This window comes from Mugil cephalus, chromosome 11 (genome assembly GCF_022458985.1).
Source record: "Mugil cephalus isolate CIBA_MC_2020 chromosome 11, CIBA_Mcephalus_1.1, whole genome shotgun sequence".
NCBI lineage: Eukaryota > Metazoa > Chordata > Actinopteri > Mugiliformes > Mugilidae > Mugil > Mugil cephalus.
The window spans coordinates 26256451-26284132 of NC_061780.1; the positions used below are offsets into that span (position 1 = coordinate 26256451).

Below are 27682 nucleotides of genomic sequence, written 5' to 3' on the forward strand. Positions count from 1 at the left end.
GTAATTTAGCTGTGTGTTTTCTTTAATCCGCTGACTGTAGGGATGTTTCTAGGAGATCCATTAATAAATGTTAAATGTCACATGTCGTTTCCACGTCCAGACCCAGATCAATACGAGTTTTACACCCAGTCCAGCGTCGCCTTCTCCCTCCTGGATCTATTTTCTCTGCCCACATCAAGGAATAAATCTTAATTCTTGTGTCTGTCCTGATTGAAATATCAGTTTTGCATGCGAAACTCTCACTGTTCATTCAAATATATAAGTCAAAATCAGCTTTATTGTCAATTTCTTCGCATGTACCACAGTGAAGAAGTGTGAAGGCACAACAGATAAAGACAGATATTTTCTAACACTAAAGTAAACAATAACTAAAATGCACAGTTAAAAATATAATAAAAGATGATAATATAAAATAGAATTAAGTGTTGTAAATGTAAACATAGCAGCTGAAAGTTTTTCTGTGGGGTAGAGGTTGTAAACGTGCAAAAGAGGACATGACAGAGTCAAGACAGTAACAGAGTTTGTAAAGAGTTAATACCCTCAGATCTCTGCTCCTAACATCCTCATCCTGCTCATCCTGATCTTTTTCTGTCTCTTCCTCTTCCACCGCTCATCACAGGAACCCCCACCCACTTTCACTGCCTTCATCCATCTACATCCATCCATTTCCCCTCACGTCCTGTCTACCAGTAAACCTCCCAGCATCCATCCGTATCTGTAGTAATATGTGTAGTTAATGACTTCCACTTATCCAAATGTGGAACATCCAGAAATGTGGAATTCCAGATGTCAGCATCAGGACCAGATGGTGAAGTTTTGACCTCTGACCCCAAGAAAGTCCCTATATTAAATTAGTATGTTAGACTTGTTTTATTGTCATTCAACACCATTGGAGCATGTAGGAGCATAATTTATGTACAACACACATATTCACAGAATAGAAATGCCGGAATATCTTACAAAGAAGTTAAAATAAGTTAAAACTACTTGTAGTGTCGGAGGTAGCAGCACGTCATAGTCCAGTGAGGATCCCATGGAGGGTGGGTGGGGGTGCAGGGGGGCTGTAGCAGTCCATAGATGAGAGTTCTGTGTGCGGGTGTTCAACAGTTTTACAGCCAGGGGGAAGAAACTGTCTCTGAACCTGGACGTCCTGCCAGAGGTCAGCGTGGTGTGGATGGGTCAGAGGAGATGCATTGGGCTCAATACTCTCTGCAGAGACGTCCAGTCAAACCAGACCGACATGCAACTGGCCATCAGACTCTCAGTGGTGCATCTGTAGAAGGTGGTTATGATGGGACGGGGGAGGGAACATGTGTGAGGAAAAATGAAGGAACTTTGGTTCCGTGAATTGGAGAAGATTGAACTATAATAAGTCTCCATCAGAGAAGCCAAGACTCACACTTTTACTTCTGCCTAATCAGACCTGCTGCAAAGAACATCCTTATTGCAACTGGTGTTTTAAATCTATCTATAAAAAAACAAGCAGAAACAAAGACAACCAGACTAAAGAAACTGCTCCTGTTTTCCTCCAACTACAGGTAAATACGATTTAACCTGTTTGGAACTGAAACTTATGGTGAAACGTCCTGAAGAAAGTCCACCTGCCTTTGTTTCAGCTTGTTTATTTGGATTAAAACTCAGCAGAATTTGGCACATAAAAGAAGCACAAACACGTTACATCCGTTTCAATCAGAGTCGACCTCTTCAGTAAATGTGTGTAATAAATACGTGATTGTGAGGGAGCTATTTAACACTCAGCTGTTCGTTTTTGGAGTCATTTCACAGCTTAGAAGAGAAAAGGAAGACGGATGCCGCTGGTTTTCTAGTTTGGAAACACCCATGATGCTCTGTAATTTTGTGGTTGTGGCTTTTCTATCTTGGGCACATGAACGCTCGCGTCCCTGCAGTATTTTACAGCCAAAGTGACTCAGACAAAAACGAACAAGTGCAACCGAATCCAGGAGGAGCAAAGATTTATTTTAAATGAGATTCAGTTTTATTGTTTGTGAACAAATGTGGAAATCTGCACAAAGAAAGATTCAGACTATTGGGATCGAATCCAAGAAAGTAATATTCTAATTTTAGTATTTAAGCTTTTACTGCTATTTTTATTTAAATTGTACGTTCCCTCTACATTAAAATAAATAAACAAGGTTAAGATAGTGGATAAGATCTGGGAAGATATATAGAAAAAATTGTTAAATTTAATTCATTAAAATAATATATTACAAGTTATGGATGAAGGTCTTGAGGAGGTCAAGATAAATACATTCATCTAAATAATTCTGAATATTTGCAAGTCTTTGTTTTGTAACTATTCAACCGTCTCATCCACAAATTACTACCGAGTAGAGAAGAAACTCTGGTCGAGTAACAATGTTGAAGAAATACAGCGTAAGTCAGTCTTCCTCTAAAAGGCTCCAGAAATAAATCTGAAAGAGGAAATAAATATTAAAAAAAAATAGAAAACGTTCATGTTAACCCCCCTGAGTTTCCCTGAAATGCTCTGAGCTCGTATCTGAGAACACACAGCCCTGTTCTTTAACAGCATCTGTCAAGTTCACATTCAGGGTCATCGAGTTTATCGCAAGAAACTCTAAAGAGATTCAGAATAAATCAGAGAGTCCAGGAGAGTAGAGGATAGAGCGGATGCAACATGAAAACGCTGAAAAAGAAGTTTGGCTTAAGACTGTTCTGTAATAACAGCAGGAAAGTTTGGAGGAAATCTGCATTTACCAAAAAAAAAAAAAAAAAAGGAAAGGTTTAAACGTTCCCTTTGCTTCCTAATGAACCAAAATCTCTCCCAGGTTCTCTCCAGTTTTCCACTGACAAAGCGACTCCGTTAAATGAGCTCTGAAGGAGCCGAGGCCTAAACACTGCTTCATCAGCAACTCTCAGAAAATAAGTCTGAAACTCATCAAAACTGCAGAGCGGCAGGAATGTCCTGATTTATGCTCGAGGATTAGCAGATAGAAAGAAAGTGATGAGTCGAGTTCAGTCTTCTCTCCGCTTTAGCTCCACGTTTGGTCTCCACCAGATGTTGAATCCAATTTTAATTTGACACATTAACTGGATCATTTTTATATAGTTTTATTTTATCAGTTAATGAATGAATACGAATTTATTTGAACGTGAGAAAACACAAAAAAAAACAACATGAACAAATCAAAATAGCTGACACCCGGTGATCGTCCTGCAGATCTTATTAAATATAATATCTTTATAACAAACATGTAAATTCTGTTGTCATATCCAGTTTCTTCCAGAATCATTTCAAAAATCAGACACTTCCTGTTTCCCTCCGACCTAAAAACTGTAACACATTCATATCATCAGGGCTGAACTACTGCAACTCCCTCTACACCTAAATGTGCATTTTGACCACATGTTAATTGCAAAATAGCAAAAAAAATCACAATTGATCAGTGGGTGAAAACACTGTGTTTCTGCTGCCTTAACATTTATCTTATTTAGGCCGTTTATAAAGGAGGAAATTAAAATTTGATCCACTCTGGAGTTGGTTCCTGGCAGGGAAACCGCTTTCATTCCGCTTACGGTGCCAGTATTTGTTGCTGATGTTGTAATACCGTGATTTAATCCTCTTTTCTAGAGCCTCGTCATTTTATAGCAGCAGTTAATTAAAAAATGTGAAAACTGCAGCAGCCTCTATATTTCCTAGTTTTCCAGTCAGGTCACTCTTCCTCATCCCAGCTCCATAAGCTTTTGCAGACTCACACATAAATAAAGACATCAGTTAAATAATCACTGACCACACGGACAAAACTCGCAAAAAAAAACAGTTCAGAAAACTTAAATTGAGTTCAATAGGAGAAGAAACACGTCCAAAGTTAATGAGACTAATGTTTTACAGTGTAGGGGATCATGGGGACACTTTGTCTATAATATTTACAGTCGTTATCGTTATTTGACCGAATAGAAACAGGAAGTGACTTCATATACAGACAACAAACAAAAGGCCGAACTATCTCATGTAAAAATTAAGGTGTAATCAAGAATATACCGGCTAATAATCCTAGTGTGTAGAAACAAACTGTACAGGGAAGGGGGTCAAACATTCGGCCCAATTTGATCACAAACCGGAGCAGTAACACAACAGAGTAATAACCTGTAAGTGACTCCAGACGTCTTCCATCGGTTTTAGTGAATCTTTACATTTAACAAATTACCCTCTAAAAAAAATCTATTAAATTTTATTTCTTTACCATCTTTCAGAACAAGTGAATGCCATTCAGTGCATTCAAAGCGCATTGATTAACAAAAATATATATATATAAAAAATACTAATGCACACTGTAAAAAGGATAAGTTAAAAATGATAAAATATCAATATAAAAAATAATCAAATAAAAATATAAAATTTATAAAATATAAAAAAATATAGTAAGATATAAGAATATTAAACATGTAATGAAATAAAATGCAGAATAAAATATAGAAACGCTCAAAATTAAGATAGCAATAAAAAAATAAACAAATAAATAAAATAAATATGTAATAACATAACTGTAAGACTAAAGATATGTGTTTAGCCTACGTTTAGCCTTTAAAAAATTACATTTCTGAAGAAAAATGTATTACAAAAGGAGTGTAATTTGGTCTCATTGCTATCTGCTGTTTAGTCCTGTGGATTACAAGTTATCTGTAAAATTACAATCTTCTATGTAATATTTGCACTTTGCAAATTCATGCTAAGGTCCAGGTTAGACCCTTTGGTGGGGTTATGTTTGATACCTGTAGTGTAGAGGGGGCCCTTCCATATTCCACATGTCTCAATATCTAAGAAGACGAGAGAAAAGAAATCAAAGTAAACAGCAGCAGCAGCAGTTTGGTATCAGTGAAATTACACTGATGTTTCCTCTGAAGGAGGTGGAGACCAAACACGGAGCTAAAACAGAGTAAATATTAGTCCCAACATTCATCAGGTGGTCAGAAACACAACTTAAATTTCCCATATTAGCTCAAAAAGTGGTGCTATGTGCACAACTTAATATCCACTGATGGTGATTTATATATTTATTGATTGATTTATTTATTTATTTTGGCACCAAACACACGCATCCAAAAATAATCCAAACTTTGCACATTAGAATAAAAATGGTGGATTCATTTTACACCATGAGTTTTAAAGTCAGTGAAACTATAACATTTTATAAAACATATAAAAGTGACAAAAAAAAAAACCACAACACCAGGAAACATAAAGAAAGAATTTCAGTCACGCTGTTCACACACCGTTCTAGTAAGGGTATTTTTGGAAACCATATTAATCTAAATTTGTAACACCTAATAAGATCTCTCTCTAATGACATTAAGAGATGCACAAAGCATTCAGAAACATGAGAAGTGAATGTGCTTCCGATCTCCTTCTGTGTGAAAACGCTGCCCAGAGGCCGGTTTCTCCCGTCCACGTCCAGGTAGGTCAAAGGGGCCGCTGACCCAAAAAACAGCGGAATAGGCGAAGTGCTGCTATTAATCAGACCAGAATTACTCCTTCATGAATATGATTTGGCCACACAGCCCTGCATTGAGGCCGGCCCATCAGGTGACCTCAGGAACGCAGAAAAACATCACGTGGGCCACGAAAAGATTCGCCCGCCTTGCAGGAATACATTGTGCTGCCACCCGTCACCCCGGCGTAACCCTCCGCCCAGACTTAATTCAGTTTCAATGAGAAACAGAAGTCGTTTCCAGAAGAACAGGGGTTTGCATGTTTTCCGTCAGGTGCTGCAGGTCAGGTGGTGCGTGGGAGGGGCTTAACGCTGCTCCGGCCTCTGAATGCAGCTCAGTTCAGGACGTGGAAACAAATCTGTTGAGTGTCTGTCGTGAAATATTTGGGTTGACTTTGAACATATTTGAGTAAATTTAAATTTAACCCTTTAACTTCCGGGTGGTTTATGGGACAGCAGGAAGTTTCTGAACCAATCAGAGCTCTGGACATGAGTCGTGTTTGAGTAAATGCTACATGATGTAATATATCATTTTCTTCTGATTTCATTGAGTAAAACACATTTAGAGTGATTCTGACTTTTTAGATAGAAACTTTACAGTCTTGGTTTTAAAAAGAGACCAAGATAATGAATGAGCTCCACAATGTTTGTGAACATTGCATGTATTTTTGCTCAGGTGATAAGAGGTTAAAGGACTTCTTTGTGGGTCAATCAATGCGGCCTACATTCACACTTTAAAATCTTTTAGTTGAGCAGGAACTAACTGTGGTTTTATCTTAACAACATTCCCCATTGACAACAGTCAGAAGGTCTGTGTCCATTCTCTGATGAGTTACCATAAGGTAGACGTGGACAATATCAGGAAAGTGGTCATAATATTATGGCTGATCAGTGTTAAGTACAAGAAATAGAAAATTAAATACAATAGTGGTTGTAACTATGGATATTGCACATGAGAATAAAGATATACTCATGTTATGTCCTGGTATCACATAGTTCTAAACCGTATTATAGAGTCTGTCCAACTCAAATCATGGCGCCATGTTTGCTACATCAGAGGTTAGATTCTACAGTGTAACTCTATGTTTAAATAAATGTCTTATTTCCACCATTAACGTTCCTATAAATGTTATTAATATGTTAAAGGCCCTCACTTAAATATCCCAGCGTCTACTTCCTTTAAATATCTTAAATGAGCTGTAAAATGCTTTGTAGCCCAATCACCTCATCAGTCATTGAGCTGTGTTTACCTCCTCCTCGGTCTCCGTGTTCATCCATCAACGTTAAAAGGTGGAAATTACTCAGAAAAATTAGAAAAACTATTAAACTAGTCTCACTGTTATTTAGTGTTATAATTATAGCATTAGCACGCTAGCCATAATAACTTAGTAGTAACTGAGGTAAAGTTACATATCAGTTAAATGTGTCTACATGGACATAAATTACATGAACACATGGGTTTCACAGTATATATGACGCTAGCTGCTATTTTTCTAAGCCTTTAGTCTAGATAACTAGCTAGCATGATGCTAGCATAAGGCAAGGTTCACATTAATGATGGTGTGACTTTATTTTTCTCTATAAAATCTTAACAAATGTCAAACAGAGACATTGGCATTTCCTTCATCACATAATAGAGAGAAGCCAGTTTAACATCCAGTTCTTCCTTTTAATCTTCTGCTCCATAACTTTCTCCTTTAGACTCTTTCTAATCTACAGCTTTGGTTTAAAGTTTACTTCACTGCCCCCTTGTGGTTGAAACTCATTTAATTCAGCTTTAAATATTGTGATTAACTTTGAAGATATAATCTTCTGCTGGGACATAAACCCTCTAACACCCTCGGTCTCTTTATCCTCCTATCTTTGCTTTAGTCCTCGTTCCTCTTTACATTCCAGCGTCTGGACAAGACCCAACACGCGTGAGCTGTTCTTCTGTGACTCTGCGGCGATGAGCGTTTTAGACGCGGTTTCACATTCAGGCTTGTTATTGTTTTCGAGGTTTCCATCAGAACGTTGTTTTGACTGCAATTCAAGAACAAACAGTGACACTGGAGCAAACTATGCAAACTATGCAGCTAAATATCATCCGCTCTCTGAGACCCACTGCTGACATGAGCGCAACGCATTTAACCAGAAAAGCTTGTTCTTAAACAGGGAAACATACATATTTACCACATTTCCTCAGGGACGTAGATTTTATTTCTTTTTACAAAACAAATTCACGTCATATTAGTTGAAATCTCTGGACGTTTTTTGATTTTTTCTCTTTGTTTGAATGATCAGGTGACTAATGTGGCGCAGTCTTACTTCCTTTAGCTTTCAGATTAAGGTTTAAAGCTTTTTCTATTTTCAGACTTTCAGAAGGTAAAAAATAGTTTTAAGAAATACTTAATGTCACAGAACAACCCTTAATCCAGATAATTCTGTCACTAATTCACTGTTTCCCATCACTTCTGAGCTGTAGTGAACGGTTTACAGACTATTCTTAAATATACTGTAAATACCTTTTGTTACAGGTGTTATTGGTAGTTTCATTGTTGTTGATTCATTTTTTATTATTGTTATTGTTTGTTTGTGTTAGTGTATTTTATTGTGTTTTGTTTGATTTTTGTCTTGGTGATGTAAAGTTGACTCCAGGAAGATTAGCTGTTTCCTTTGTTAGTGACTAAAGCTGATCCAAATAAATAAATAAAACTTCTCTAAAGGAGAATAATGAGTGGCTTTTATTGTCCAGCTGTTTGCACATAAAGGCTCTGGGTTCTGTAAAGTGTCTTGTAGGTCATTTACATTATTTGTGATGCTGAACGGTCAGTGGTTTAGTCATTGATTAGTCGATTCAAAGACAAACTGGGAGCCAGTTGAGATCTGAAAGAACCATCTTCCTGGTTCTAGTTAAATTGAACTAGAACCATCATATGGGACTCAAATCGTAGGTTCGAGTCCAACCGGACACCCAGGATCCTCACGGCAGGACGGATGTTGTTGCCAAGGCAACTAGTTTTGTCTGCTGCTGCGATTTCAGTCTCGTCTGAGTTTAGCTGCAGGAAGTTTTTACTCAGTAATAAATCAGAATCCAATGAAACAAATAAATCATCAGTGACTGTGAGCGACACCAGCTTCCACTCCTCTTAAACACAGCTCACGCAGACTTCTTGAAAACACAGACAAGCCTGTGGCTCTGAACGGTTTGTAGCCGCGTTGTGCAACAGTTGCTCGACATGAATCAGCAAGAACAGCCCACACACCTGCTGTGATTTATTTAATTAAGCCATACAGGTGCGTGCCAGGTGATTTTTCACAGAATCCTACAAGTTATTCAGGAGTCATGTTTGATGCACAATAAATAAACAGATTCTAAAGAAGTTGAATCTGAAATTGCATGTGAATTTAGCTTAAATTCAAATAAATGTAAGAGGATAATGAATAAGATTCCAGCATGTTTCATGTCCGCCTCTAACATTCCTCTCATTTTACGACCTTTGCAACATTTAAAGGCATTTGTTGTTTCCTCATCTAATGTTTAACCTTTATTTTCAGGGATCACTGACTTCAACACTGGATCATGTCCAACCTCTCAAAATAAACCAAGTTCAGCTGATGATGTAATGAAATGAAGAGTTAACTCCATCTAGTGGCCAACGGTGTCATGGCATCCTAATGAACTGATGAAAAGTGGGATTATGCATCTTTACAGTGAATACAATAGCAAAAAGAAACATGCAAATCATTAACAACACTTAAACTTGAAATCAATGCATGATGGGCACTGGTTAATATTTTCTTGCTGTCGGTCTTCAAACTTATTTAAGAGGATCGAAATGTTGACAAAGACGTAGTGAAGTGGAATATGAATTTAAAAAGTTTTTATTCAGCCACTTTAAAAGATCATTCACAAGAAAAAATTTTAAAAAAAATTTAACTGAACTGAGTAAATACTCAATTTATTTATTTATTATAACTGCATCCAGTGTTTAATCATCTTCTGCTGATTAGTATTAAAAGTTTATTTTTTATTTTGAAATGATTACATATGTGAATGCAGGATATAGTTTGGTTGAGTTGGTTTTAAGCACCAGGACTGGTCATGAGGACTTCCTGCAACACTGGCTGGTAAACCTCAGCATCCGCGATGCCTCCCTGCAGATACAGATAAATAAAAAAAACAAAAACAAAAAAACATCAGGGCACAGTTACAAACTGACGCTGGTCAAATGTTTAATTCAGAGTGTGGGTGTGTTTTGGTTCATACTTTTTCCTTCCGACTGCAGAGAGACTGAGAGAGGGATCGAACCACGAAGCTGATGCTGAGTGACAGCTGCAGAATAGCCACCACGACCAAAGTCACGTCCATCCCTGTCAACAGTCTCTGAAAGAAGGAAAGTAGATCTTTGTTCGCATGGATAAAAGTCATCATTCAAATTCTTCTATTGCAATTCCTGCACATGTTTAGTTTTTCTTTGGTGTAGATGCTGTGTTTCTCAGTAAGGTCCATGTAAATGTCTGAACATTGAACGGTGGGCGGTCGTGTCAAATCATCCATCCAGCCACTGATGGATTCTGGCTACATGTTAATGCTAACCGCGAGCTAACGTGTTTCAGAGGTGTCCAAGCTGAAGCTGCACTCGGAGAGTGAGCGTATTAGTATGTTCTCTAAAATATTTGTTTTATTCATCTATTCTTAGCAAATATGCTGATGAAATAAAAATGAAATATGTTAACGTGTTTACAGGCTGTAGTGTTTGAGATGTTTTTGCCTCCAGCTAAGTCCCGCCCCTCAAAATAGGTCACATTGTTTACAAGCTGTGAAGGGGTCTATATAAAACATACACAATATATATAAAAATATATCCTAACGTATATACATAAAAATACAATAAATCTGGATAATGGGTATGAAGATGTGTGTTAAAACTAAATGTAATCTGTGTGAGTCTGTGTGAACATGTACATAATGTGTTACGTACAATATACATGCAAATAATAAGTCACTATATGAGTATATAAATATATAAAATATCAGAGATATATAAGCATTAAACATACTGTATAGAAACATATAGTAGCAGCAGGAAGGAGCAGGGCTGCGTGAGAAAAATCGAAGTCAGTCAGAACTTTTACAGCACGTTTACCTGAGCGATGGAGGCCACATACGAGCAGTTGTCCTGGGTGTTCAGAGCATCGTACTCGCTCACACACATCTGGAGGAACGATGTGTCGCTGAGGTCCCAGGCGTAAAGCACGATGCCGACGGTGGCGCAGATGCAGCTGATAATGTTCATGATCACTGACAAGGTCCGCTGAGAGGAGAGATTATTATAATTATCGTCATTCATTATTCTCCTCACTCCAGCCTTCTCGTTCAGGTTCTTTAGCCTTTACTTACGCAGTACCAATAGCCACATACGACAGTCACCGTCGTGATTCCAGTCACCAAGTACTGATCAAAAACACAGCAAAACATTAAAAGCATTAAAAGTCACGAAGGAGCGGCGCTCTGTGAGATAACTGAACATCGTTATATTTGTAAATGTTATGTAATGTTAAAAGTTTTCCCTACCACACCACCCAGCCAGTACGGAGCTCCCAGGTAGACCACATCATCAGGATGAGTGCTGGTTCGTCCAGGACCAAGCCCGATGTTGAACATGCCCGTCATGATCTGAAAAACCTGTGAAAGATTTATAACATCACATTGTGTCGCTTCTGATCAATGCAGGGCGGCTTTAAAAGGGTTTATACTCCTCTCACCCCGACAAACAGAGGGTTCAGCAACACCCACAAGAACCTGTAGCAACACCAGCTAATCCACGGAGGACACGTGCTCTCAGACGACACAGTCGCCACAGTCGCTTTCTTCTCTTTAGGAGTCCTGAAGGTCATTGTTCACACCTGTGATGTAAGAAAGAGACTTGAGGGTGAATGCTTCAATGGAGGGATGGATGAGAGTACGTTGGAAATCTACACTTAACTACGATAAGTTATATAATTTAGAATAAAAGATTTTTAATTCATCCAGATGGCAAAAAACGATCTCAGAAAGATGTGGAATTACCAAAAAATACAAGAGTTGACAACAAACGGGATATGAAAAAGCCTCCAAACTAGCGTGATGCACAAAACAAAAATAAATGACAGGGAAAACGCGCAAAACGACCTCAGAGAGATGCAAAATCACCGCAAATGACTGGAAATAGCCATAAAAGAGTAGAAATACTAAAGCATAGACACAAAACAAAGTTACAAAACCACCTCAGAGAGCTGCAAAACTACCTCAAAATGACACAAAACAATCACAAAGAGATATAAATAAACTCAATTAACGGAAAGACCGCAACAAAAACAGGGTGCATAAAAGAAAAGAAACAAAACAACCTCTAAAGGACACTACACACGACAGTGGAGAGAGGCAAAATGACAACACAAAGAGTAGGGATGTAAGCGGATGGACACACACAGCATCCTCAAAGAGACATAAATAATCCTCTAAAAGATGCAAAACTGCCTCAACAAGACACAAAACACGCCTGAAAATATATAAAACAATCTGGAATAGATGCAAAACCATAACAACGAGAGGAGTAAAAAAACAACCTCAGAGAGACACAAAACAGACCCACACTGATACAAAACAACATTAAATAGATACAAAATGCTACGTGTGCAGACATACACAAAGATGAACAAAAAAGGCAGAAAAAGATACAAAACAACCTCAGAAAGATGCGAAATCACCACAGGGTGCATAAATGACGACAACATCAGAATGACACAGCACACGACAGTGAAGAGATGCAAAACGATAACGCACAGAGTAGAGACACGGCATTCTCAAAGATACACAAATAGTCCTCAGAGAGATGCAAAAAGACATAAAACACACACAAAATCATATAAAACAATCTCTATTAGATGCAAAACGATCACAAAAAGAGTAGAAATCCACATGCATGACACAAAACTACCCCAAAGATACACAAAACAGAGTCAAAATAAAACAAAACATACTGAACGCAGGAACGCAGAATAATCATACAAGAGATGACAACACAAAGACTCAAAACATCCTCAAAAAGACATGAAAAAGTCGCAGAATTATATAAAACTATCTCAAACAGATGGAAAATGCCAACACAAAGACGAGGGAAGTAAAAGTTCTGACACAGTTTTCTCAATGAGTCACAAATAGTTCTCAGAAAGATACAAAACAACCTCAACAAGACATAAAACAGGCACAAAATCATATGAAACTATCTCAAATAGATGCAAAACAATCACAAAAAGAGTAGAAATCCACATGTATGACACAAAACTACACAAAACACAGTCGGAATACTACAAAACACACTGAACGCAGGAACGCTGAATAATCATAAAAGAGATGACAACACAAAGACTCAAAACCTCAAAAAAACAGAACACAAAATAGTGGAAAGTTGCAAAATGCCAACGCAAAGAGAAGGGAAATGAAAGTAATGATACACTTTCTGAAAGAGACGCGAATAGTCATCAGAAAGATACAAAACAGGCACAAAATCATATGAAATCTCAAATATATTCAAAATGATCACAGACATAGACACAAAACTACATCATGGGTGCACAAAAGAGTCCGAAAAATCCAAAACACACCCAAAGGGACGCAAAGAGTAGAGATGACAACACAAAGGCTCAAAACAACCTCAAAATATTGCTAGAGAGACACAAAACTATCTCAAAAAGACACAAAACAAAGTCAGAAAGGTTTCATTCATGCACAAATAAATGCAACATGATACAAAGAAAGCAAAAACACATAACTGTCAGTTTAATGTAACAGTTTCCAGTAAGACGGAGGCAGGTTCACAAACAGGTTCTGTCATGAGAACTTCCCAGAAGCTCCTTCAGTAAAATGTTATTACCAGGACCAAGAGGAAATATGAAACATGAAGCAAAGCCCGTTAATTTATTTAATTAGGACGTAATATTAATCAGTTTTATCTGTTTGTGCTAGTCTCAGTAAAAACATGCAGAAAGTATCTCGTTGTACTTCTGACTAAAAACAAAAACATAAGGCACAGATTTTATTTCAGTTTATTTTTTAATGCAGTAGGCAACTCGGAACTTATACGTACGTATTTTTATATGTTTACTGTGATGTGTGTATTCTCATTTTAATTGTCCATTTATTCTTATACATTCTTACTGTACCGGTTCACTTTCAGTATCAGCTGCTGTAACAAAAAGTAATTTCCCCTCGGGATTAATAAAGTGATTCTGATTCTGATTTTTCATTAATTTACCATTTAGTCCAGTGTCAGATACGATAACATGCGGCTCAAACAGCAGTAAAATAATACTAAAAAAGCTTTATTATCGTAAATGATCATGCATGTGAACTTACCTGATGAGTTGCCTCTGACACACTGTAAACGGTGCATTCACTGACAGTCTGCTCCGCGACTGCAGCAACAAAAAGACCTGAAACTTCCGACCACTTTCTGTCTGATTCTTCAAACGACTGTCAAATGTCTAGTCGCTCATATGTGACTTTCATTTTCAATTACCGTGTTTTCCAGACTATACACCGCTACTTTTTTTCCCACGCTTTGAACTATGCGGCTTTTCTGTGGATTTATTTATTTATTAATTTATTTTTTGCGATAAATCCTTCACAAAAAACTGTCCGCGTGCGAAAAGCATCATTTTCAGGCAGCTTTACCCTGAGATGACAGCGACACGCAGAGCAACACTGACATAGACACAGAAAAGCTCCTCTGAGACTGTTCAACTCTGACACAGAAGAAGGAGACTTCAGTGGTTTCAGTGCGCAGGAGGTTTATAATCAGGTGCGCTCTACTGTCCGGAAAATACAGTGTTCAGGTTAAGATTTCTATTTATAGCAACACCATTCATTCTCTTAAAGTCCTTACAAGTATCAGTAGAACATTTAAAAAAGAAGACAATCACTGAGATTCATCACATGACACACAGTATATTTCAGATTTACATTTTGGCATTTGGCAGAAGAGTATGGACATGTCTCTATGAAGCAAAATATTTTAAAGACTTTCTTATGACTCTGTTTAATAGTAAAGCTGGATATAAACAGCTAAAAAAACTAGTAGAAAATAACTAATCATGTCACAATAAACTGACTCTGGAGGGAGAAGGTGGAAGAATAAATCTATAACAGTGTTTTCATGTCGTCATGTTTCTGTCTAAAGATTTTAAATGAAACCATCACTGTTCAATAAGATGAACATCTCTTAGCATCGTAGCTGAATCCATCACATAAAAGACACACTATCACACTTTATCTTCAGTTCTAAGAAACTCTACGTGTTCTGTTGCCTTTTTAAACGCTTAACTTGGAAATGTGAGTTCTTTTGACAAGTTATTTTAAATGATAGTTATACTGAGCTGTTTGAGCTGAACCACGTTGTTTCCTTCACGTTGAGTTTAATCACATTTTTAAGGCAGCAAGTGAACTGGTTCCTAAGTTTTATTGACTTGAAATGTTTTACAGTGTAATGAACATGTAGCCGTCCTCTGATTTTATGTGGCCACGCCGGCCCGTTCCTCTTCCCTCTTCATCACACCGACCACCAGAGCCACGACGCCCAGGACGGTGACCCAGATACTGACGACGAGCTGAAGAACAGCCAGGACGATCAGCGTGACGTCCGTGTACGTCAACAAACGCTAACGGACAGACAGAAGGGTGCAATTAAAATAAATGTTCATGCATTAGTAACAGGTATGAGAACACATGTCTGCGTATCTACCTGGGCTAAAAGCGCCACTTTTCTGCAGCTGTCCTGGTCGGGGTCACACATCCAGAGGAGGGAAGAGTTTGCCAGATCTACGGAGAACAGCACGATGGCGGTGATGGAGAAGATCGCACCGACGATGTTCACGAAGGCAGAGAAGCCCAACTGAGAGGAAACTTTCCTTCAGTTAAATTTATCTCTGTGAGTAGAGTTTATTCTATTAACAGTGGGTTTTTATTTATTTACCAGGCAGCTAGAAGGAAACTTCCCAGCCAAGATGGTCACGACTCCAGAAGCTATGAACTGATGAGAGTAGTCAGTTTAAACATGCAAACAGAACCAGAAACACCAGAACCAGAAGACAGATAAGATGCATGGAGAGTGTTGGATAAAAATTTGAGGCACAGGGTAGAGCCAGATAACAGCCTGCACCTCTTTAATTAAACATGTAACTGAGGTTTTGGAATCTGAAGTATCTTCAAAGTCGGACAGAATCTCCAAAAAAACACTTGAAGACATTGAAAAAGATCATAGACGGTCCAGTCTGGTACGATTCCTGAAATAAAGCTGCACTTGGCCTCTCTGTCCAACAGAAGAGTAGAAATCTAGGGGTTATTTTTGACCCAGCAATGTCCCCGGTTCACTATTTCCTGCCAAAGACTAGCTTCTTTCCATCTGCTGTCAGGCTGTTGAACGCACATCAATAATCCCTGACTGTCTGTTTCCCATCATGCACTTTATATTTTTATATTTATATTGTTAGTACTAGTATTTATGATAATTTTAAATGGGTTATTTTTTGAGGTTTTATTTATTTATTTTGAAATATTAACTCAATCAATTAATATTTCTTTCTGATTTTTTTTCTGAATAAATCTCTTCAACCACTTCAGCACTTTACAAAACTAAACAAAAAGCTAATTTTGAGGAATTTTAACCCTTTAAATGCCCGTTTGATTACTTGAAGTCACCGTTGTTTTTACGAGAAAACAAACATGAAAAATTAGCTATTTTCAAATAAACTGATGTTGGGTCAGATCAGTCTTGGATAAGATCAACATTATCTAAAATATTGACTTGGTTGCATTATTAGTTTTTGTGTAGCATCAGATTTAAAATTGACTACACTTGTGACCATTGACTTCCATCAAAACTACAAGAAACCATTCAGTAAAATCCTTCATTCTGCAATATCAGTGTTTCATTTATGAGAAAATGGTCAGATTTGTTTTTAGTGTTCAACACTAAAATCAGCCATTTCCCTTTTAGAGGGCCTGTGAATAAAATGTTTGTTATTTCATTTGTTTTGTGCTTGTGTTATTGAGCTTAGCAGACAAGCGTCTCCCCGCTACCAGCCACAGACTGAAGTCATGTGATCCACGGCCACTTGTTGTCCCACTCACACATTTTCAGTTTCATTTTTATTTAAAAAGGCCTTCAGGTAATTGTACTTGTAGTTTCATTCTTCTTAGGTTTTTGTCTTAACTGTATTGACTATACTTTGTTTTACTTCTGGTTTATTTATTTTTTGTGCAGCATTTTGCCTTTTTACTATTTTGTTGTGAAGCACGTTGAGGCTTATTACCTGTAAAAGGTGGAATATAAATGAAGTTTACTCACTTACTCTTAAAAAGAAACAAAACCCGTGTCCGGTTCTGGGTGCCCTGCATTTTCAGATGAGTTTTGTGCTATTGTGCATCTGCTTTCCTAATGCTTTGTGCTCCATTAACATGCAGGACACTAGATACACACTAGATTATGTTGCACCACACCCACTCTGCTACCCGTCACTTTGTCACTTTTTCTGTTCACTTCATTCTTCGCTTTGTCACATTTATGGCAGGTTAGCAGCTTGTCACTCTCATGCACTAGTTCTAAAAGTTCACCTGAAGTTCAGCGCTGTGTGCTGCTTCTGCATTGTGCAGCTTATCTAGAGTTCAGTAGGCTGAGCCTGGGCCCCTTCACCTACTCAGAATATAAACTATAACGTTTAATGTCATAAGAAAAGTGTTAATTTAAAAATTATATTAAAAAAACAAAACAAAAAATTTGTGGTTATTTTATTTTTCGTTTTAATGGGTATATGGATTCATTTTCTGCTTCTAAACATAAAATCGTTAGAAGACAGAAACAAAAAAATTACATTTTTTTCATATTTTGCAAACAGAAGTTGTTGTTTTCAAAGTAAGAGCACGTATGAGGACATTTCTGTGTTTATCGCCCAATTATATCGTAGTTTTCACCTGAAAATACCTGAAATGTCTGAAATATAAGGCTTAGTTTTTCTGCAGTCGTGTCCTCTTCACTAACTTACTTTGAAAACGTCAACTTCCAGTCGCAAAACATGAAAAACATGCGTTTTTTTGTTTCTATGATTTTATTTTGTATTTATTTATTTTGTTTATCCATTTCCGACCCCTATAAAATAAATGCCTTGAATTTCAATTTTAATTTTTGAATTTTAAAATCAAATAAATCAAATATTTTTTTTTCTGAACAGAAAATCCAATGACCAAAACAGACATGGACCTCAGCGGTGCAGCTTGTCCAGTTTGAGTCCACCCAAGGGTTGACTAGATTTAAACTACAGCAGTGGCAATGTGCCAAATCTACAGTGAGACTTCCCTAAGGAACGAGAACGCTGACAAACGTGAAACTAGACCAGTGGCTGTGCGTCAGTTTTTACTGACGATGGGAAACATCTGTAAGGGGAACCTGAGGGCTGATGCTGGCCAGTGTGTCTGGCCCTTAACCAGGGCTGAGAGACATTAGAATGAAATAAGTTCCACTAGCGTCATTTATTCTGCATCTACAGCTAAAAAGAAAAGAAGAAGAAGAAGAAGAAGAAAGCTCTATGTGTTTACCACAGCACCCAGCCAGTAGGCAGCTCCCAGGCTGCTCACATCCCCAGGATGTGTGCTCGTTCGTCCAAGACCAAGTCCAACGTAGAACAGGCCCACCATGATCTGTATCGTCTGCAAAACAATCCAAAGCCTTAAATCTCTTCGCCTGAGTGCTGGTTAATAAAACCTAAACGTGAACACATGTCTTTGAGTTCCTCTCACTGCAAAAGCCGGAGTCACACAGGTCTGCAGAGAGCAGCCGTGACCTTCCAGGATCCCACGCGGCGGCGGAAACACGTCCTCCATCGCACTGATGAGAGTCGACAGGTCTCTTCACAGTCCTCCTGGTGAGGTCTGTTCGTCTTGACTCAAACGTTAGAGGTGGGAGAACGGATCAGTGCCAGGAGGGAAGTCTCTGTTTGCCAACGCAAACAGAGTCTCTGGTATCGATCAACAGCCGTATCAAATCCAAACATGCAGGTGCATCTTAGCCGAGATTATTCATGGAGGCAGAGAGATTACGCGTATTGTCCCTTTATTGAAGTTCTCTATTTATTAACTTCCAGATATGCTTTAGAGGCTTTGTTTCGTCTTTGTTTCAGTTTTACTGCTGCACCGATTGATAGTTTCTATTTGGGCAAAGTAGGAATTTGAATTTGGCCTTAAAATTTAACGTATTAACTTTTGCACCTCACTGATACGTAATATTAGCTTTTTTTTCCCCTGAATGAACAAATAGCAAAGCATAATATTTCTGTTTCATGTGTTTGATTGGCTTCTCTTTACCTACTTTCAGGACTTTTGTGAAAATCTGTTGATCTGTTGAGTAATTTTTCAGAATAAAAGCCTGATTTCCATCAAGTTGAAGAGAGATTGCCTGAGAAGGCTTTTCATTCAATACTCCTCTCGAAACCATTTGATAAACATAAAAGCCTGAAAATGTATTTGAGCACATGCATTGAAACAGTATTTTTGCAGATATGTTTTCCTTGTGGGGTAAAAATGAAAATGAATAAATAAAAACTAACCTTGGAAAGACGTTCATAACATTCTACAAATTTATAGGAATATGTGCTATAAAGTAGCTTAAATACTGTCCTCAGCTCCTGGACTTGACTCAATTGACATCTTCATCAACCCACAAGAGAGGTGAACAAATTCAACCGTCTGTCACATTTAAAGCTTCATATCATATGAAAATATAAGCAGTAAAAAGTGAAACATGCAGAAGTCGGTAGTGTCGACGCCTTTATTCAAGTTTTTGAGCTTGACTCAAGGCCCTAAAGTAACAAAAAGAAAAAATACACCAAGAAAGCCACACATACCTATGGAAGCTCCCTTTTAAAAGCAAACACAAGGAGTTCTGCAGAATATTACTGGATGACTGGAGGCAGTTAAAAAGAGACTGAAATGTGTGTACAACTCAGAAAGGAGCCAGAATATGAAGGGTATACTTTGCGAATGAGTCTAAATCACTGGCACTGCGTTATACTTCGAGTCAGTGGTATAAACATGCAGGGTTAAAGACATTTAGGCTTCCTCCAGCAGTGGTTTGCTCTGTTCTAGGTCATCAGCACTCTGAAAGACACAAATATAACATTTGGAACGTGAATATCAGAATAAAATACGTGGCCTTTTCTTCTAACAGACCGTAGTAACCTCATACGTTCTGACTGAAAGGTTTGACACCAGGACATATTTGATCTTCCTCTACCTGGTTCTGCTCCTTTCCTCTTCTTTTCAGAGACTTGATCCCCAACACGGTGGCGCTAATGACGACGCAGAGCTCCAGGGCCGTCAACACGATCACCACACCGTAGATGCCTCTCATGAGCATCTGCCGGGACACAAACACCAGAGTTTCCTTTCAAGTACATGGACGTATACCCACTTCCCACTTTATTAGGTACACCTGTTCAATCGCCTGTGAACACAAATATCTAATCAGCCAATCACATGGCTGCAATTTAATATATTTATTCATGTAGAGGAGATCAAGACAACTTGATGAAGTTTAAACCGAGCATCAGAATGAGGAAGAAAGAGGAAGTCTGGTTGTTGATGACAGACCAGTTGGTCTGAGTGTTTCAGAAACTGCTGATCTACTGGGATTTTTACTCACAACCATCTCTAGGGTTTAACAGAGAATGGTCCCGAAAAGAGGAAATATCCAGTGAGCAGCAGTTGTTGATGTGAGAGGTCAGAGGAGAATGGGCAGACTGGTTGGAGATGATAGAAAGTCAACAGTAACTCAAATAACCACTGGTTCCAACCAAGGAATGGAGAAAACCATCTCTGAATGCACAACACGTCCAACCTTGAAGAAGATGGGCTACAGCAGCAGAAGACCACACCGGGGGCCACTCCTGTCAGCTAAGAACAGGAAACTGAGACTACAGTTCACACAGACTCACCAACACTGGACAATAGAAGATTGGAAAAACGTTGCCTGGTCTGACGAGTCTTGATTTCAGCTGCTACATTCAGATGTCAGGGTCAGAATTTGACTTAAACAACATGAAAGCATGGATCCATCGTGCCTTGTACCAACGGTTCAGGCTGTCTGTGGTGGTTAAATGGTGTGAAGGTATTGTTGCTGACCATGTCCATCCCTTTATGACCACAGTGGACCATCTTCTGACGGCTACTTCCAGCAGGATAATGCACCATGTCACAAAGCTCAGATCATCTCAAACTGGTTTCTGGAACATGACAATGAGTTCATTGCACTCCAAGTGGCCTGTGAGTGTATTTGTCTTGGTAGAGGTGTAATAAAGATCAGCGCAAATCTGCCTGCTACTGCAAACATTCTGTTTGTGTAGTCACAAACATTAATAATAATGATCCTTTCAGACTGGTCAGCTGCTCCTGAAACAATCTACTAATATATCTACAAATATCAGCTCAGACGAATGTGCCCGTGCTTCTTTTGTCCAACCAGCACGTCGGCTAAAAGCAGCTCTGGAGACGGTGACTGTGGATCTGTAAAAACAATATCTGTAAAATAACTTACCAAGGAAATTTCTCTTCCCTCCTCGCATCTCTTTATTATGAGCTCCTCCTCAGAAGACGGGCTCGGTGTTGTAGGGTGATGCCGCCAGGAATAATAGTCATAATCACGGCTGCAATCCCGCGACAAATATACGTCTGCCGCTGACACGCTGTACAACACAATGCCTGTGATGGCAAAGGCGATTCCTGCCAGATTCACAATCGTGTTCATCACCACCTAAAATACAAGACAGTTTATTAACAACCAGAGAATAAACAGTGTGCAATACACAAAATGTGCAAAATGCTGGCATTACAATGCTGCATGAAATGTTGCAGGAATTTTCTAAGAATGATTTAGAAAATTCCTGCAACATTTCATGCAGCGTTGTTACAATTACTCACCAGACATGGACTGGGGTACTTCTCAGACACAATGCACATTATGCCAAAGAGAATGTACTACAAAAATAAAAGATAAAAAAGTGAATATATCATGTAAGATTCATGGTTTCACGCAAACACTGCAGATGCTTGGGAGTGAACAGGTTTGTTCATGGTTAAAACACAAGAGAAACTTTATTTTAAAGACAAGGGGGGAAAAAAAGAGACAAGAAATCCAATCCAGCATCAGGTTTCTTACCAAGGCTCCGAGCCAAAAAGGATACTTGGTGTACCACATTTGCCATGAAGACGGGCTGTTGAAGAGGATGGCTCCAAGGCCAACGTTGAGCAACCCAACCAGAATCTGCAGAGCCTGTGAAAGAGACATGGGAACTAAAATCTGACATTTGAAGTAAAAAGAAAAAAAGACCCGAAGCACTGAAGGTTGCAACTCACCCCCAGTACAGACTGAGACCTTCCCTGGATGCTCCTCAGCTGAGAAGACACGGAGCAGCACATCGGGCTGTAGCAAAGGCTCTTGAGGATCTGGCACAGGGGAGGCCAGGGGCTTTGGGGGTCAGAGGACAGAGTGAACACAGTGACTCCATCGGCCTTACTCACGGTCACAGACATCCTGTCAGCTCCTGGAGGCTGAAAGAGATCAGGCAGCGTTTAAATCTCTTTGCACTTGTTAAAGGGGGATAGAGATAGAAAGAGATAGAAAGACTTTGTGGAATATGGACAACTCTGATCTGTTCACACTGCACAGCCTCCGTGAGTTGATTCTGTGCCAATATCAGGCACATTTTGTCTATTTTACTGAATATATATATGATTCTTTTTAATTTCACTTACTCTCTAAGGCGGACGGTGGGTGGATGGAGACATCCCTCCCTCAGCAGACTGTCCAAACCACCGGACCACCTTGCCAACTATTTTTGTAAATTGTTCAGAATGATAACTCTGTACATATTTTGCTTACACCATTTTCTATTTTATTTTAATCTTATTTTTCTTCGTACTAGTGGTTAAGAGTGTTTTATGTGCAGCTGATATATATACATATACACACATAGGTAATTCTTACTATCTCATTCTTATCCTACCTTTAAGATTATTTTCTTTTCTTTTGACTCTTATGTCTGCTTCATATATGTTCTTTCTTATCTTGGGACTCTTGGACAAAACACTTTCTCTGTGGGGATCAATAAAGTGATCTTGAATCTACCTGTTCTCTAATGTACTATAATCTACCTGTAGAGTAATCTACCTGTTCTCTAATGTACTATAATCTACCTGTGCTGATGACAAATAAACTATTCTATTCTTGTTCCAAAATGTGCATCATGTCCTGAAAGAAAAAACTGTTTAACCCTCCTGTTGTCTTCCAATATTACTACCAAATTTGATCCTCCACAAAATGATTAACATTAACTACATCCTCTAAAATAATCATCAGTTTCCAGTTCTCTGACAACAATTGAAAACTACAACAGTATAGAAACTAATATTTAACGCAGGACTGTTGTATTTGAAGCGTGTACCTTCCATTTTAAAGTTGTAAAGTAAATATGAATCGTCCTTCATCTTCTCCTTCTATCCTGTCTCTCTCACGCACACACAGCCGCAGTGAGCTCAGTGCTGCCCCCGCTGGCCGGTGGCTAAATTACTAAAACGCATGGAGGATATTCTTTCGTAACATTTAAAATGGCTTTAAAATAAATAATAATCTTAATATCCGAAGCAGCTGGTATATATATATACATATATATTTATTAAATGTGACAATAGTGAAATATTACTCGACATAAATGCTGTTTAAAGCCTCTAGTGGCAGCACTGAGCAGCATCAGCGTCTTCTGGGAGTTATAGTTTATTTACTTTAATCCAAACGTCTCCTTCGTTAAATTATGTTTTTGTCGTTTTAAACACGCCAAACATTTACCGTTTAGCTCCCCCCCCCAAAAAAAAATCTTCCAGCGAGGTCGTTAATTAATAAACAAACCTGTGATTTCTTTATTTAATTCGGCAGCCTTACAGAGTCAAACGTTTTAAAATAATAATAAAAAATACTTACGATAAATCGAAATGGTTTAGAACTGCTAAAATCCCCTTGTAACCGAGCTTGTGTGTTTGGCTGCACGGTTATTGTTTGGAAAACTGGAACAACGGTAACAGGAAAAGAAACAGATCATTTCCCATAAACACCAACCCCCAGGAAGTGGAAGACTTAACCCTTTAGCGAATAAAAGCCCACAGTCTGACGATTACTTTACACCTTACTGAATTATTTATTTTTCATTTCACCACATCTAAAGCATCTAAATCTCACACTGCCAAGAAATTGTGTGTTTTTATTTCTTTGATTCTTTATTTTATTTAAGTGTCGGAGGAAGTACACACACAGGGGGAAAAAATAATCACCTTTTATTCAATTATGATATCAGTCTCCTCCTTTGAATTGGATAAACTTATGATGTGGCCTCTCCCGATAACACCAGTCCTCTTAATGCATGAACACGTCCGATGAAGGTTCGATAAAGATCAGTAGAATGTGTCTGTGATATCACTGCACAGTTTATTTGAACTACTTATTTAACCTACAGCCAAGCATCATGTTGTCTCTGTGACGGCTGCATCTATCTATCTATCTATCTATCTATCTATCTATCTATCTATCTATCTATCTATCTATCTATCTATCTATCTATCTACCTACCTACCTGTCAGGTTCAGCGACCTAAAACATTCATAAACATTGCACAAAGAAGAGAAAGACAAGAGTCAGGACTGTTTGCTCCGTCTTCAGTCTTATTTCTGTGGCGGAGACGCACTTCCTGCATGTCACCGATGGCTCTGGGATGAAACTACGTCTCTCCACTTCTCCTTCCTGCAAAACAACTCTACAGACATATACTGTTGCACATTGGCCGACCTGGAGATTAATAGATACATAAACAGTCAGGGTAAATATGGGATAACTTATGTACAATAATTCCAACAAAGCCTGATTTCCATCAAGTTGAAGAGAGATTGCCTGAGAAGGCTTTTCATTCAATACTCCTCTCGAAACCATTTGATAAACATAAAAGCCTGAAAATGTAGTTGAGCACATGCATTGAAACAGTATTTTTGCAGATATGTTTTCCTTGTGGGGTAAAAATGAAAATGAATAAATAAAAACTAACCTTGGAAAGACGTTCATAACATTCTACAAATTTATAGGAATATGTGCTATAAAGTAGCTTAAATACTGTCCTCAGCTCCTGGACTTGACTCAGTTGACATCTTCATCAACCCACAAGAGAGGTGAACAAATTCAGCCGTCTGTCACATTTAAAGCTTCATATCATATGAAAATATAAGCAGTAATGAAACATGCAAAAGTCGGTAGTGTCGACGCCTTTATTCAAGTTTTTGAGCTTCACTCAAGGCCCTAAAATAACAAAAAGAAAAAATACACCAAGAAAGCCACACATACCTACGGAAGCTCCCTTTTAAAAGCAAACACAAGGAGTTCTGCAGAATATTACTGGATGACTGGAGGCAGTTAAAATGAGACTGAAATGTGTGTACAACTCAGAAAGGAGCCAGAATATGAAGGGTATACTTTGTGAATGAGTCTAAATCACTGGCACTGCGTTATACTTCGAGTCAGTGGTATAAACATGCAGGGTTAAAGACATTTAGGCTTCCTCCAGCAGTGGTTTGCTCTGTTCTAGGTCATCAGCACTCTGAAAGACACAAATATAACATTTGGAACGTGAATATCAGAATAAAATACGTGGCCTTTTCTTCTAACAGACCGTAGTAACCTCATACGTTCTGACTGAAAGGTTTGACACCAGGACATATTTGATCTTCCTCTACCTGGTTCTGCTCCTTTCCTCTTCTTTTCAGAGACTTGATCCCCAACACGGTGGCGCTAATGACGACGCAGAGCTCCAGGGCCGTCAACACGATCACCACACCGTAGATGCCGTAGACGAGAATCTGACGGGACACAAACACCAGAGTTTCCTTTCAAGTACATGGACGTATACCCACTTGCCACTTTATTAGGTACACCTGTTCAATCGCCTGTGAACACAAATATCTAATCAGCCAATCACATGGCTGCAATTTAATACATTTTTTACATGTAGAGGAGATCAAGACAACTTGATGAAGTTTAAACCGAGCATCAGAATGAGGAAGAAAGGGGAAGTCTGGTTGTTGATGACAGACCAGTTGGTCTGAGTATTTCAGAAACTGCTGATCTACTGGGATTTACACACACAACCATCTCAAGGGTTTAACAGAGAATGGTCCCCAAAAGAGGAAATATCCAGTGAGCAGCAGTTGTTGATGTGAGAGGTCAGAGGAGAATGGGCAGACTGGTTGGAGATGATAGAAAGGCAACAGTAACTCAAATAACCACTGGTTCCAACCAAGGAATGCAGAAAACCATCTCTGAATGCACAACACGTCCAACCTTGAAGAAGATGGGCTACAGCAGCAGAAGACCACACCGGGGGCCACTCCTGTCAGCTAAGAACAGGAGACTGAGACTACAGTTCACACAGGCTCACCAACACTGGACAATAGAAAACTGGAAAAACGTTGCCTGGTCTGATGAGTCTCGATTTCAGCTGCTACATTCAGATGTCAGGGTCAGAATTTGACTTAAACAACATGAAAGCATGGATCCATCCTGCCTTGTATCAACGGTTCAGGCTGGTGGTGGTGGTGTAATGGTGTGAAGGTATTGTTGCTGACCATGTCCATCCCTTTATGATCCCAGTGGACCATCTTCTGACGGCTACTTCCAGCAGGATAATGCACCATGTCACAAAGCTCAGATCATCTCAAACTGGTTTCTGGAACATGACAATGAGTTCATTGCACTCCAAGTGGCCTGTGAGTGTATTTGTCTTGGTAGAGGTGTAATAAAGATCAACGCAAATCTGCCTGCTACTGCAAACATTCTGTTTGTGTAGTCACAAACATTAATAATAATGATCCTTTCAGACTGGTCAGCTGCTCCTGAAACAATCTACTAATATATCTACAAATATCAGCTCAGACGAATGTGCCCGTGCTTCTTTTGTCCAACCAGCACGTCGGCTAAAAGCAGCTCTGGAGACGGTGACTGTGGATCTGTAAAAACAATATCTGTAAAATAACTTACCAAGGTAATTTCTCTTCCCTCCTCGCATCTCTTTATTATGAGCTCCTCCTCAGAAGACGGGCTCGGTGTTGTTGGGTGATGCTGCCAGGAATAATAGTCATAATCACGGCTGCAATCCCGCGACAAATATACCTCTGCCACTGACACGCTGTACAACACAATGCCTGTGATGGCAAAGGCGATTCCTGCCAGATTCACAATCGTGTTCATCACCACCTAAAGTACAAGACAGTTTATTAACAACCAGAGAATAAACAGTGTGCAATACACAAAATGTGCAAAATGCTGGCATTACAATGCTGCATGAAATGTTGCAGGAATTTTCTAAGAATGATTTAGAAAATTCCTGCAACATTTCATGCAGCGTTGTTACAATTACTCACCAGACATGGACTGGGGTACTTCTCAGACACAATGCACATTATGCCAAAGAGAATGTACTACAAAAATAAAAGATAAAAAAGGTGAATATATCATGTAAGATTCATGGTTTCACGCAAACACTGCAGATGCTTGGGAGCGAACAGGTTCGTTCCTGGTTAAAACACAAGAGAAACTTTATTTTAAAGACAAGGGGGGGGGGAAAGAGACAAGAAATCTAATCCAGCATCAGGTTTCTTACCAAGACTCCGAGCCAAAAAGGATACCCGGTGTACCACATTAACGTTGCAGATGGGCCGTTGAAGAGGATGGCTCCAAAGCCAATGTTGACCAACCCAACCAGAATCTGCAGAACCTGTGAAAGAGACACGGGAACTAAAATCTGACATTTGAAGTAAAAAGAAAAAAAGACCCGAAGCACTGAAGGTTGCAACTCACCCCCAGTACAGACTGAGACCTTCCCTGGATGCTCCTCAGCTGAGAAGACACGGAGCAGCACATCGGGCTGTAGCAAAGGCTCTTGAGGATCTGGCACAGGGGAGGCCAGGGGCTTTGGGGGTCAGAGGTCAGAGTGAACACAGTGACTCCATCGGCCTTACTCACGGTCACAGACATCCTGTCGGCTCCAGGAGGCTGAAAGAGATCAGGCAGCGTTTAAATCTCTTTGCACTTGTTAAATCTGTAAGTGATGTGTTT

The 27682-nt window shown here is 38.9% G+C and overlaps 3 protein-coding genes across 4 annotated transcripts; all 3 read right to left on the reverse strand.

Moving 5' to 3' along the window:
* Positions 1-9316: 9316 nt before the first annotated feature.
* On the reverse strand, positions 9317-14170 carry LOC125015841. Its single transcript, XM_047597841.1, has 7 exons — positions 13849-14170; positions 11217-11357; positions 11026-11136; positions 10852-10905; positions 10598-10765; positions 9718-9834; positions 9317-9605 (listed from the first exon to the last, which is right to left on the reverse strand). The coding sequence occupies exons 2-7, from the start codon at positions 11346-11348 to the stop codon at positions 9534-9536; spliced, it is 654 nt and encodes a 217-aa protein (XP_047453797.1). The 5' UTR covers positions 11349-11357; positions 13849-14170; the 3' UTR covers positions 9317-9533.
* Positions 14171-19295: 5125 nt separating this feature from the next.
* LOC125016971 (transmembrane protein 176B-like) lies at positions 19296-23671 on the reverse strand. 2 transcript variants are annotated; one of them, XM_047599776.1, is made up of 7 exons: positions 23513-23671; positions 21892-22086; positions 21695-21808; positions 21457-21513; positions 21074-21289; positions 19775-19897; positions 19296-19638 (listed from the first exon to the last, which is right to left on the reverse strand). In XM_047599776.1, exons 2-7 carry the CDS (start codon positions 22066-22068, stop codon positions 19591-19593), a joined length of 735 nt encoding a protein of 244 aa, XP_047455732.1. In that variant the 5' UTR covers positions 22069-22086; positions 23513-23671; the 3' UTR covers positions 19296-19590. The 2 variants fall into 2 exon arrangements, with proteins under 2 accessions (XP_047455732.1, XP_047455733.1); XM_047599777.1 differs by lacking the exon at positions 23513-23671 and adding an exon at positions 22980-23042.
* A 1155-nt stretch (positions 23672-24826) lies between these two features.
* On the reverse strand, positions 24827-27619 carry tmem176l.4 (transmembrane protein 176l.4). Its single transcript, XM_047599778.1, has 6 exons — positions 27425-27619; positions 27228-27341; positions 26989-27045; positions 26606-26821; positions 25306-25428; positions 24827-25169 (listed from the first exon to the last, which is right to left on the reverse strand). Exons 1-6 carry the CDS (start codon positions 27599-27601, stop codon positions 25122-25124), a joined length of 735 nt encoding a protein of 244 aa, XP_047455734.1. The 5' UTR covers positions 27602-27619; the 3' UTR covers positions 24827-25121.
* Between the last annotated feature and the right edge of the window lie 63 nt (positions 27620-27682).